The sequence below is a fragment of the Athene cunicularia genome (genome assembly GCF_003259725.1).
Source record: "Athene cunicularia isolate RWA chromosome 8 unlocalized genomic scaffold, athCun1 chr8_part1, whole genome shotgun sequence".
Classification (NCBI taxonomy): Eukaryota; Metazoa; Chordata; class Aves; order Strigiformes; family Strigidae; genus Athene; species Athene cunicularia.
Genome location: NW_020799109.1, coordinates 1,685,659 through 1,697,436, shown reverse-complemented (window position 1 = coordinate 1,697,436; position 11,778 = coordinate 1,685,659). Strand labels below are relative to the sequence as shown.

Sequence of the window (11,778 nt, the reverse complement as noted above, 5' to 3'; positions counted from 1 at the left end):
AAGAAGAAGAAGAAAGAAGAAGAAGAAAGAAGAAGAAGAAGAAAGAAGAAGAAGAAAGAAGAAGAAGAAAGAAAGAAGAAGAAAGAAGAAGAAGAAAGAAGAAGAAGAAAGAAGAAAAGAAAGAATAAAAAAAAGATGTTTTCTTGCATGAGAGAGGTGGCAGGACTGAAGGGAAGGTGACAGCGAGAGGAAGTCACACAAGCTTTCCCCCCTGTGAAGTTGCACTCCGTTGTACCTGCACAGCAAAAATCACACAAAAAGTGAGTGTTCCCTGAACTCACCCAGCCCCAAATTTCCTGTGCTGGGACCGGGCAGGACACGCCTCGTGCTCTCAGGTGATTTGTTCAAAGGCAGTTCTCTGGGTGCGCTTCTCCTGGCGTAACGTCAGTAAGACGGTGACAAAGCCACTGCCAAGTGTTTTGCCTTTTCCCAGTGCTGCCCCGAAGACCAGCGGGATGCTCTCCTCCTTCGGGGACCAGCCCTTGACGACACGAGCCCCTCGTCAAGTAGAGATAGGATGGGTGCAGAAATATCACTGGCATCTCATTATTTAGAGGCAGTTGGACAAAAACTCCTTTGTGGGCTCGGTTCAACTGTATCCGTCAGAAAAAACTGTTCAGAAAAGATGTTGGGTTTATGTTACGGATAAAAAAAATCGACGACTCAAAACATTTTCTCCTGTAGGAAAATGTAACCTGGCCCTGGCTATGAACGCAGGAGCTTCGGTCTCGTGGAGATGGTGCGTTTGTGACTCTGTCACGGGAGCAGGGTGTTAGTGTGTGCCCTGGCAGCATCTTCTCAGGGTTGGGGGATGAGAGAACAAGCGGTGCCGCCTATGCTCGAACAGCTGCACCGCGAGACAAGACGAGAGCGTGACCCCGTTCCTATCAGCATAGGGATCACCCTCGTATAAAGACCTTTTCTTTCAACTGCAGTTGATTTTTGTTCTTCCCATGGTGCCAAACTGGGTGAGACGCAGTGAAAAACCGTACCTCAAACTTACCAAATCCGCTTGAGGCGAAGGCAGGGTTGTGCTGACGGTGTCTCTTCTCCCCTGTAAGCTCTGCCTCCTCCCCGGAAGGTCTCCGCCGTAGCCATGGGAAACGGCAGCATCCTCGTGAGCTGGGACGCGCCCGTGGCCTCGGCTGCGTCCCTCAGCGGGTACGTGGTGGAGTGGGCAGACACCCCCAGGAGCTCGTGCCCCCAGCCCTGCCCCGCCTGGGTGAAGCTTCCAGCATCCAACCTGTCCGCGGTGATAGCAGGTAACTACCACCTCCTGGCAGGGGATGGCTGGGGTACCGTCTTGCTTCGAAAGCTGTCCAAGGAATAAATCAGATTCTAATTTTTATTAATCCAGCGTAAGAAATCCTTGCTGTATGGGAGGGGAAAAAAAAAAAAATCTGTGGTTGCTTTGGGCTCAGCTGTGCGGTCGCTCTCAGCTGAGATGTGTATCTGATAAGTAAAATGTCCCTGAAAAAACCCAGTCCTTCCACAATGAAACAAGCCAGCTAGAGGTATAAGAGACCAAAGGCTTAAGAAAAGACTATTTTCTTTCTCCCAGTTGCTGGTTACTAACCCCAACCAGCACTACGTGTCGGTGTTCTGGGCAGCTCTGAAGGTACAACAGGGTGACAGCGAGTATTACCCTCGCTAGTCTCGGTTGTCCCTGCCCTGGCGCTGTGCCTCCGAAGCGCTCGCATCCCCACTCTTGAAGGAGCCGGGAAAAGCAGGGAGCTCACGCCACCGCTCCGTGCTCTGCTTCCGAAAGGAGCGAAGCGAGCTCCTGTCGCCCTCCCGCAGGAGGCCGCTCCGTGAAGCCACGGAGGAGAAAATAAAAGGGTGTGAGATTCTCGCGCCCGCTAAAGCGACCTCGTGCGCGGGCAAACCCCGGCACCTCAGATCTGGGGCGATAAGCTGGTAACAGCTACTCACCCTTTACCTGGGGCACTCGACGTGGTGCAGGGTTTCCTGCGGGGGGTACAGGGCTGCCGGCAGCTGTTGCTTCACCAGGAAACAAAGGACTTCGCCCTTGAGGAGCGGGACCGTCACTTGCTTAAGGCACAGTAAGGTTCTGCCAAGCTCAGCAGGAGATCCCGGAGAAGATTTATTTTTTTTTTCCTGCTTTATGAAAGATGCGTCGATAATCAGAAGATTCATCTGAGCTTTAAGCAGCTGATGTAGATACTTTAGCCACGACTAAATATTTTAACTAGTGACGTCCCCCTTTTAATTTCCTTATTTAGAACACATCAAAGATGATGTGTGCTATCAGATCAGCGTGTTCGCACTCTACCGGGACAGAGCCGGACAAGCAGCATCAGTCAGGGGATACTCAAGAGCAAAAGGTAAATCACTATAACACTCCTCTGGATGTCTTCAAGCTAGCTTAAGTTCAGCTTTAAAAGCCAATCTTCTGTTTTGCAGCACCATCAGCTGGGCCACGGACGTACACGACACCGTGGGCCGACGGCATCTTGGTGTCATGGGAAGCAATCCCTGCCCCCCAGCAAAGGGGCTGCATCACAGGGTACCGGATATACCTGCAGAAAAACGACGGGCGGGCAGCCCCACGGGTCTACGGTAGGTATCTGGCGAAGGCCAACGTGATGTGCGAGGGACTGAGGAGGAGGAGGAGGAGGGAAGGTGCCTTCGGAAAGCTCTGTGCAGCCGGTCTGCCGCGAGGGCGAGCAGCAAGAGTCAGCCAGCTCCCTCTGCTACAGCTGCCCCTCAACAGGCCCAAGGATTCAGGGCACGCAGCTTGGAGTTAACACCACTCTAAGTTATTCTGAGAACGGAACTATCCGGTTTCTCCCTGCCTTTTTTTTTTTTTTTTTTAATTAATATTATTTTCTTAAGACATAACCGATGCAAACCCGTGTAATTATTGGCAGGGTAATCTAACAGACTTTCAAAACAGAATATAAAAATAACAGCATTTCTAAAAGTCCTATCCAACAAATCCATGCTCTTATATATGTCTGTATATATATATATGTCCTTATATCGTGAGATGCTCGGCAGGCAGCACCCACTGCATCCCCACACCCCTGTGCTTTTCCCATCTAAGCCCTCTCCCGCTCCACCTGCCCAACTCCCAGGCTTTCACCCAAGAAACGGGTTTTTTCTTAACTTTATTCAGAAGTTGCACCACAGTTTTTTACTGGGTGTTCCCTAGTTCCACCATACAAACCTCAGTTTAGAGTGAAACATCAGCTTATCAGGCAACAGCCGTCAGGGGACAGGGGACACAATCCTGGGTGTCCAGTCTGTACAGTGGCACGGGTCATCCCTACAACCTTCCAAAACAAGATCTTTCACAACCCTTCCAATGATTTAATAACATCAAAAATTAAATTAATTAACGTAAATGGGTACCTCTCCACGCTCCAAGCTCTGGAAACCCAGTTCATTGGAGTTCAGTGGGGTAAAAACATCTGCTAGGGGCTTCACTTGCTTCTCCCCGTTTCCCTCCAGCCGTTTCCAACGCGAGCGCCCCGCGGTCGCTGCACATCGCGGAGCTGCAGCCCGGCCAGCCCTACACCCTGTGGATGACAGCGTCGACGGCTGCCGGAGAGGGGCCGCGGGGCAACACCCAACTCCTCTGCTTGGAAAGTACGAGTCTGCCGGGGAGGGGGGTCGGGAGAGGGGCTAACGCTTGGCCCCGTTTTCTACAGACTAGGAATGCTTTTCCCACTACTCAACTACTGAAAAATCTCTAGTTTGGGCTGGTTTTAAGATGTAGCGTCTCGCTGTCGGCATAGCTCCCAGCTCCGTGCCAAGCTGTATCATTTAAGAGGAGCTGCAGCCAGCAGGAGGGTTTATTGAGAAGGGGAAAGAAGGGTTTGGTGCCTTCGAGTTGCTGGCCGAAATATTGGTGTGCTTCAAGCTCTGACTTCAGCTCTTGCTGAGCTCCGCGTCTCCCAGGGGTCGGGGGCTCTCTGAGGACCCGTGACCTCGGAGCTGTCTTGGGGAGCAGGGCAGGGCCCCTGTTCTTCTGCCACCCAGGGGATGCTGAAACAAAACCTTCTCCCACCGACTTCTGATTTGTGCTTAAGCCTTGCCAGAAAGTTCGTGTCGCTGCGCTCCCTCCCCAGCAACGTGCCACAACAACTTCAAGCTCCCAAGTCGCTCACGTTGGGAAATTCCTCTCCGCAGCGTGGGAGCAGGTTTCTCCCACGGGCCGCAGGAGAAATCCAGGGAAGTGGGCAGGAGAAGAAATCAAAGCAATCCAGGCAAATTAAAAGTTTTCCTGGCATAAAACCTGGATTTACAACGTTCACTGAGAAAGTTTGGTCACTGACAATTTATTAAAGACTCACTGTAAGATCTTTTCTACTTAACACCTCCCTGCTGCATGCACCACCCCAAGTTTACACCCTCTGTCAACGTTTGGTTCAGTACTGGACGGGAGACCAGTAGTTGTGCGTTTTGGGTTGTGGACTGCGTATCTCAAGAGACGTTGGTAGTCATCTTCGTGTTACAAAGTACTGTTGGCCCCAGCAGTCCATCCAGATTAATGATTTTGAACCAAAAAAAAAAAATTAAAAAAAATTGGTATGTTTTATGAGTGCAAACGCTAGTCAGGCCACGACTGTTGTCCGAGTTGAGCTGACATATCTGAATTTTCAGGGTTTTTTAATAAAGATGAATGATGGGTGTTCTGTATTTCAGGTGCCGGGCACTGGATGGCTGCTGTGCTTACCTGCAGCTTCTTGATCATCTTGGCCTGCATGTGTTACATCCCTCCAGCAAGAAAACTGTGAGTGGATCCAGCTGCTGCATCCCAGGAAATCATAGAATTGTTAGAAGGGACGGTCCTGTCCTTGCAGGACACCTTGGGGAACAGCAAAGATTGCTCTGAGTAAAGGGCTCAGAGCACATGAATAAGAACACACACTGAGCTGAAAATACAGCCTTAGTTCATATATAGTGGGAAATACAGAGCTTCCACCGAAAAAAAAAAAAAAGAGGAGCAACATACACATTCCCAGGCTGGATTTTCCAGGGCTGGGGCTCAGGGCTGTATCCAGGCAGCTCTGCCTGCATCGCTGCTGGCAAACGGGGCAGGGGCTGGCAGGAGGAGGATGCTGCGCAGCATCTCCCCCTGCCCCAGCGCTACCCTGCAGCGTGGACGTGCTCCCCGCCCAGCCGGGCTCTCACAGGGCCCCGCTAAAGCGGATTCAGGGTTACACCGAGCAGGTCGGTAGCCACAGGCACGAAGAGCACCTCCCAGCAGCACAGGTATCGAGCTTTTAATTGCACTTATTCAATCTGCAGATTATACTCCCTCCTCTCCGTGCTTGTGCCACAGTGGCAGAGCAAAGCCATTCCAGACCCAGCTAACGCTACGTGGGCTAAGAACTACCTGTCTATGAAGGTAAATTTTTTTTTTTTTTTAATTTATTTCTAATCCCACCACCTTCAGAAGAAAAAGAGATTGGAGCCATGCAAGTCAGTAATCTCTTAATGCAGCAAAACCTGCCGTCTCTGATGGCGGATAAATTCTGTTCTCATGTGGTGTTAAACTGTTGAAGGCTGGCAGGGCTCAAGGCCAGGTTGGACGGAGCTTTGGGCACCCTGGGCTGGTGGGAGGTGGCCCTGTCCGGGGCAGGGGGGTGGGACTTGATCTTTAAGGTCCCTTCCCACCCACGCCATGCTGTGGATGGGGCAAATTAAATACAAGAACAATGTGAAAATTTGTCATCTTTAGCCTATGAGCTGCTGTGTGGAGGGCCACTCGCACTGGGGGGTGAGGCCACAGGCTACCCCTCACGTCATGAATCATTGCTCCACAGGCAGAGCTGAGCTTGCCCCCCAGCCTGTTCCTGCACAGCGCCGGCAGCTTTGAAGAGCCCGAAACAACACAAGTAGAGGAAACCTTGGTGAAAGGCGAGCCCCCGGCCCTGCGGGACAAGCTCCTCTTGGGCAGCGGGGGAAACGGCGACTGGCCGCCGGCGAGCGGCCCGGGGCAGGAGGAGCCGGGCTACAAGGCTCTGCCCAGCCCGGCCGACGGGGAGGTTTACGAGCAGCAGCTTCCCGACCTCTACAAGAGGATAGGGGTGGAGGAGCACACGCAGACCGTTTCGGAGTATATCACCAACCCCATCGCCGACACGGCCGCCACGCGCCCACCCCCGGCCACCGGCGCCACCGGCCTCCCTGAGCTCGAGTGCAGCCCGCTCGCCGGCTTCCCAACCACCTTTCTGACTCCCATCCTTTCCTGCGAAGGGAATCTCACTCTGGATAGGGTGAAAATAAACTGCAGCTCTTTCACGATGTAGGCGGTCAGCGGGACATAAGCCTGGCCTGATTTTTTCCGCACTTTACTGAAGTGTTTCAGTGTGTTTTCAGGACAGCCAGTCCAGTAACTTACAGGTCACACCTTTAAGCAACAAGAAAACCCAACTCACAAACTTTTCCAGCGCCGCAAGTCGCACCTCGCTGTACAGTACAGCAGCTCCTCACCCACCTCACACTCTCAGGTAGAATCACAGATGCTTGGGAATGCCAGGGCTGCCTGACCTGGTTTTTAAGAAAGGTTAATTAATTAGTCAAGATACCTTCATGCAGCCTAGACTGTCTCAGGCCCCTGTCCCACCACCTCACCAAGAGTGGTTGAGCCTGCCTTGGTCCAGCCCAGGACTCAGAGCTGTGCCAACCATAATTTCCACCGTCACTCACTGAGGAAGAGCGAGAAGTTACGGCGCAGTCAGTCCTCAGCCCCTCGGGGCCCCGCTGCACCAGGTCAGCGATGCAGCACAGCCCCGTCTGCAGCCACCGGTGCTAAACTGAAACGCCCGTGGGCATTATTCCTCTGCACTAAGTCACCGTGTCCCCAGTGCGGTGGGTACGGAGGGACAGGGCGGCAGCAGGGCTGGCAGCTCTGCCAGGGCCAGCCTGCCTGCACGGCTCGGGCAAGGAGAAATCCTCACCAGAAAGAAAAGCAACAGGCAGGGAGGCAAATTGTCTGGTGAGAAGAATTTAAATCATTTATTGAAGTATTCTAATTACAGGTTTGAAATCTTACACGTTTAATGACTTTACTATATATGTGTGTGTGTGTGTGTATATATATATATATATATATATATACACACATACACAAAGTGTTGGAAACATGAAATTTGTTTCCTGTTGTTTCCCTCCGGCCAAGCTCAAGCGCTACGCTGCAGCTACCCACAGAATAAAGTGTCTTTAAAAATAAAGCTGAAACGTTGCTGCTAAAGTGTAAATCCAGATCTGAACTTACCGGGAGCATCCTCCTGCCCAGCCCCAGGCGGCCGCTGCCCATCGCAGCCAGCTGCATGAGGTGGTGATGAACCCTCCTGAGATACCGTCCTCTGGCAGCACCTCCGTCCTCTGGCACCTCCACCGAGAGCTGCTCCCCGACCCGGCGAGGAAACAGCCCCCCTGCAACCGTCTCCTTCCACAGCAGCGACAGAGGCACCTGCAGCCCAAGGCCACGGCTTCCCCCACCGCCTTCCGCTTGAAAAGCAAATCCAAAGTGCCACGTTAGGGAGATCTCTGCTGGCTTTTTTCCCCGTTTTTATCCCAGATGCGGCCGTTCTAACCCTCTGCAGGAGGCCCACACACAAGCTGTGGGGCACTGCAGGACACGTGTGGCCGTTAAAAACCCGCAGCCTTCCCGGCGGGCGCCGCAGGCTGGGCTCGTTCGCATCACCCGGAGTGCCGAGTGCTGGACCTCCAGCCGCATGGTGAAAACCCCTCTGCAATAGGCAGGAGTACATGAAGAGAGTTGTGTGCACATTAAGCTTTTTTTTTTTTTTTTTAGGAATGTGAAATTCAAGCCCCAGCACCAGCTCTTCCCGTTTGGCTTCCAGCAACTTCTCTGCAATACCCAGAGCGTTTCCCTTTGATCCGCACAAGCGACGGCAAGTACCCAGCTATTCTCAAAGCCTTACCTCTCCAGTCTTCTCCTGCGTACTGAAAACAAAATAAAACCATCAGCAATGATGTAGCTGTTCTCACACAGCTACGTGTATTTTTAGAAGGGAGATGTGCCTGGTAAAGGCGGAGCAGCTCAGCTGAGGATCCAGCGCACCGCTCGCTGTCAGCTCCCACCAGAAACATCCAGAAAACAGAGCCTGCAAGTGAAGCCGTGGCCCCGACAGCACATGATCTTCCTCCTGAAAGCAGCTTCTTGGGGATAAGGAAACGGAGAGGGGCTGAAGACTGCCCAGGAAACCGCTTCCCCAGAGTGGAGGGAAAACGCTGCGAGGAGCCAGACTCCAGGGAGCGGCTGCTGGGACGCACAATTCCGGCTACAGCTCGCTTGACAGCCGCTGCCCCGCCGTCCCGTGCCCATGCCTTGGCTCACCTGCAGCAGGATGCTGCCCACGACCTCGCCCAGACGTGCCAAGGGATCCTTCCTGTATCACAGCTGGCCAAAAAGCTTATTTTTCCTGCCAGGGAACTCAGCGGAGGACGAGAACGCTTACCTGAGCTGCCCAACCGCGGGGCACGAGCTCACCACGCTCACGGCAGAAATCACACACCGAATGAAAAACGATTTCCAGATGCGCCCGGAAACGCAGGGCAGCCTCGGGAGAGAGGTGCAGGTTTCAGATACGTGTGCAGGCTGCCTCAGCGCGGTGCCAGCGCGTGATGTACGCTCCCCCCCCAGCCCGCCTGCAGTAGGGGTGTCGGACCCAGCAGGATTTTGCCATCTGCAGGCTCCCAATAAAACCACGCAGCAGGAGCTCTGCAGTGCAGCCCCTACTCGTGTAGCTCCCACACATTTAGTTTTGAGCTGTATTTGGGGATGGTATTTCAACCCTGGGACTTGTTTGAATCCTCACTGCCTCCTCCAAATGGGCCCAGGACCTCCATGATCGAGGTCACAGGTTGGATGTGGATGTGCTCAGGCATGACAGCAGGGGAAAACGCACTTCCACGTGAAAACAGCTTTTAACGGCGCTCCCCAAGCGATCTGGAGCTGCTGCCCTCTCAGCATCTTCCTCCAAGCCGGAGAGGTAACAGAGATCGGCCGTAAAAAAGGAAATGCTGCACGAAAAAGCACCGAGTTGCAAAGGCCGCCTCATCCCGACGGGCTTCCCTCCTGCCCTGCACCGCTGCCCCGTGAGCGCCACACCACCCGAGGCAGACAACCCTCCAGGCGCTTTCTTAGGAGAAAAAGCAAGTTTTCTCCAAGTCCTCCACACAACAGGAATCCGGCAGTTTGTCCAGTGCAAATCCCAAACACGTGCCAATCCGAACTGCTGAACTGGAAGGCTCTGGGAATCCCGTCTCGGATTTACCTTCACTCTGCTGAGAGCAAGAAGGAGAAAAAAAATAAAGCTCCTCACTTCTGGGTGTTACTACCTTTGTCACAACATCTCAGGGGGTGAAAATCAAAGAACTCGAGCACACTTATCTGTGATTATTGGCACCTCGGGGCAGCAAACAGACACACACCAAAACCAGCCTCAGCTCTCGCCGGCCCTGCAGCACACCCCAATGGCTCACATTTACTATTTTAAAGATGTAATTGCTGCTGAAATACGAGGGGAAAATCCCCACCCTGTAAGCACCTACTTGCTTGCTTGCTTCCAGGCAATGAAGTGACAGCGACAACTCGTCTGCCAGAAACACACGACCCTGGTGGGTTCCGCAGCCCCCACCCAAGGGAGAAAAACCAGCCACGGCCCAGCAACGCAGGGCCAGCCACCAGTGCAAGGAACAAAGCCAAAGCTACTTTCTTAGCCAGTTACACCCTCCTCTCACACCGCCTTTTGTCACTGCTGTCAGTTATCTCACCTGGGAAAATAAAGTACATTAAGACAAATAAAGCACAGACCAGTCTGCCCAAACACAGCCACCGGCCCTGGGAGCTACACAAAACCTCGCAAGATTTTCTTCTGCAAAGCACCAGCTCTGCCATTTCGCTTTTTGGGCCTAGCAGCTGGTTCCAAGGCTGGTACACCGACATCTTCCCTCTATGAGGGCTGCCGTGATGTTGCTCTGGCTTGGGTCTGACATCCAAACCAAGAGAACTCTGGTTTTTTGTGCTCTCTGTGCCATTTTCATGCTCTCCACACACCCAACCTGTCAACCACCCCGGCAATAGGACTGTGGCTGGGCATCACACAAAGCAATACCTCTAGTCAGCTGTATACAACCAAATTAGATACCTATTCCCAAGGAAAGGGATTTTTTTCTTTAAAAAAAGGCAAAAAAGCACTTTTATCATTCCTCTATTTCTGCATACTGACCTTCACAACACACAAACAGAACACTGGAGTGCATTTTCCCCTTGCTCTTCAAAGTCTCTAAATATTAAATTCCCACACAGGGCTTCCCAGAAAACCTTATTCCAACTTGAAGAAGCAGCATCATTAGTACAACCACCACATTTTTTTCACTCCTCTCTGAAAAAATCTCCCAGAAGGAACAAATGAAGTTTTTTTCCCCCCAGTCAGGTTACACACACACACACGCACACACTCCATCCCAGGCAGATTATTACACCCAGCTTTTCTAGCAGAGCACCCAGCCCAGCAGGGACCTGCCAACCGCTGGCCAGGAATACAAAATGAAGGTAGCACGGCCCTTGTAATGATTTTAGAAAAGAAGCAGGTTAGCAAATGCTGGAAGTGTCAGCTTTAGGCATATGTCCTGCGTTTATTAAAACATAGGCGTGGCTATGCAAACCAATCTCCACGGGCAAAGAGTCATTACAGGTAAGAGTGGTCTCAACTCCTCCAACTGCAAACACCGCAGATTCACACCGACTTCTGATGTTTCAGGAGAATTCATGTCCTTTCCCACACAGCTAACACTTGCATTTATTAATCAGGCTCGTTTCCTCCCAGCATCAGCGGCATTCAGTCTGTAAGATGAACTTTCATGCTCAAACCTTGCCATCGTTATTCAAAAAAAAAAAAAAAAAAAAAAAGCCAATTTGCACCACGTGCTTCTCTCTTGTTTTCTCTCCAGCTTTTACTGCTGACCATCTTTTTCAAATTGTTCAGATTTTAGAAGGTCTAGTCCTCTAGATTTGGTGTGACAGCAAAAGTAGCAAGCAAGAGGACAGAAAACGTTCTGCTAAAGAGCAAGCTCGTTAATCGTGAATAAGCTACTCGGGAGACGTTTTCCCGAGGCAAAGTCCGCTCCTGGTGATGGAAACGCCTGGGCGCCATCACCACAGGCAGACTGGACCTCCTGGGGCAGGACCTAGATGAGACACTATTAACCTAAGTGATTTCATCTCCACGTTGTTTTCATGACATTTTTAAAAGAGCATGAAAATAAACCTTTATTTCAGTTAACACCCACCAATATTAAAGATATATGTTCACAGTTTTAGTTCTTGACACAAATGGACTGAAAGAGGCAAATTTACATCTATCAGAACAGCAGACGGACCAATTGTTAAGTACAAGCTGTCTTGAAAATCGTACGTGACGTGCAATTTGGGGAACTCTATGCTCTAAAGCAGGAGAAGGGGAAAGCTTCTGACCAAGTCCAGCTAGCAGGGCCCCAAGCGACTGCCTGGCTGGCCCAGAAGTCATCTGGAAAAAATAGCTGAGCGCCAACCAAAACAGCAAATAGACAGTTTGGATAAGGGGAGGAAGGTTTATGTGACAGAGAAAGCTTTTCCACAAGCGTTTTTCTGCGTATCAAGGCCTTTGCTGAGTTGCATTATCCAAGGTGTCCCTAACGCTGGAACTGCAAACACGCTCAACCAACCGCAACGGGAGAGAGAAGAGGAACAACTCAGTGCTGGACCTGCAAAAGGCCCCCCAACCCCCCCCCCCC

General features: G+C 51.7%; 1 protein-coding gene across 4 annotated transcripts in view; it reads left to right on the top strand.

The window, feature by feature from the left end:
- Positions 1-7,070, top strand: part of IL12RB2 (interleukin 12 receptor subunit beta 2) — an 18,225-nt gene extending 11,155 nt beyond the window's left edge. For 3 of the 4 annotated variants that reach the window (XM_026854495.1, XM_026854493.1, XM_026854496.1), the window contains 7 exons: positions 1,062-1,262; positions 2,244-2,345; positions 2,425-2,580; positions 3,475-3,612; positions 4,672-4,759; positions 5,278-5,377; positions 5,796-7,070. In XM_026854495.1, coding sequence (XP_026710296.1) covers positions 1,062-1,262; positions 2,244-2,345; positions 2,425-2,580; positions 3,475-3,612; positions 4,672-4,759; positions 5,278-5,377; positions 5,796-6,281 — 1,271 coding nt within the window. In that variant the 3' untranslated portion in view covers positions 6,282-7,070. The remainder of the gene's footprint in view (positions 1-1,061; positions 1,263-2,243; positions 2,346-2,424; positions 2,581-3,474; positions 3,613-4,671; positions 4,760-5,277; positions 5,378-5,795) is intronic. The other variant, XM_026854494.1, reaches the window with a different exon arrangement.
- Positions 7,071-11,778: the final 4,708 nt, after the last annotated feature.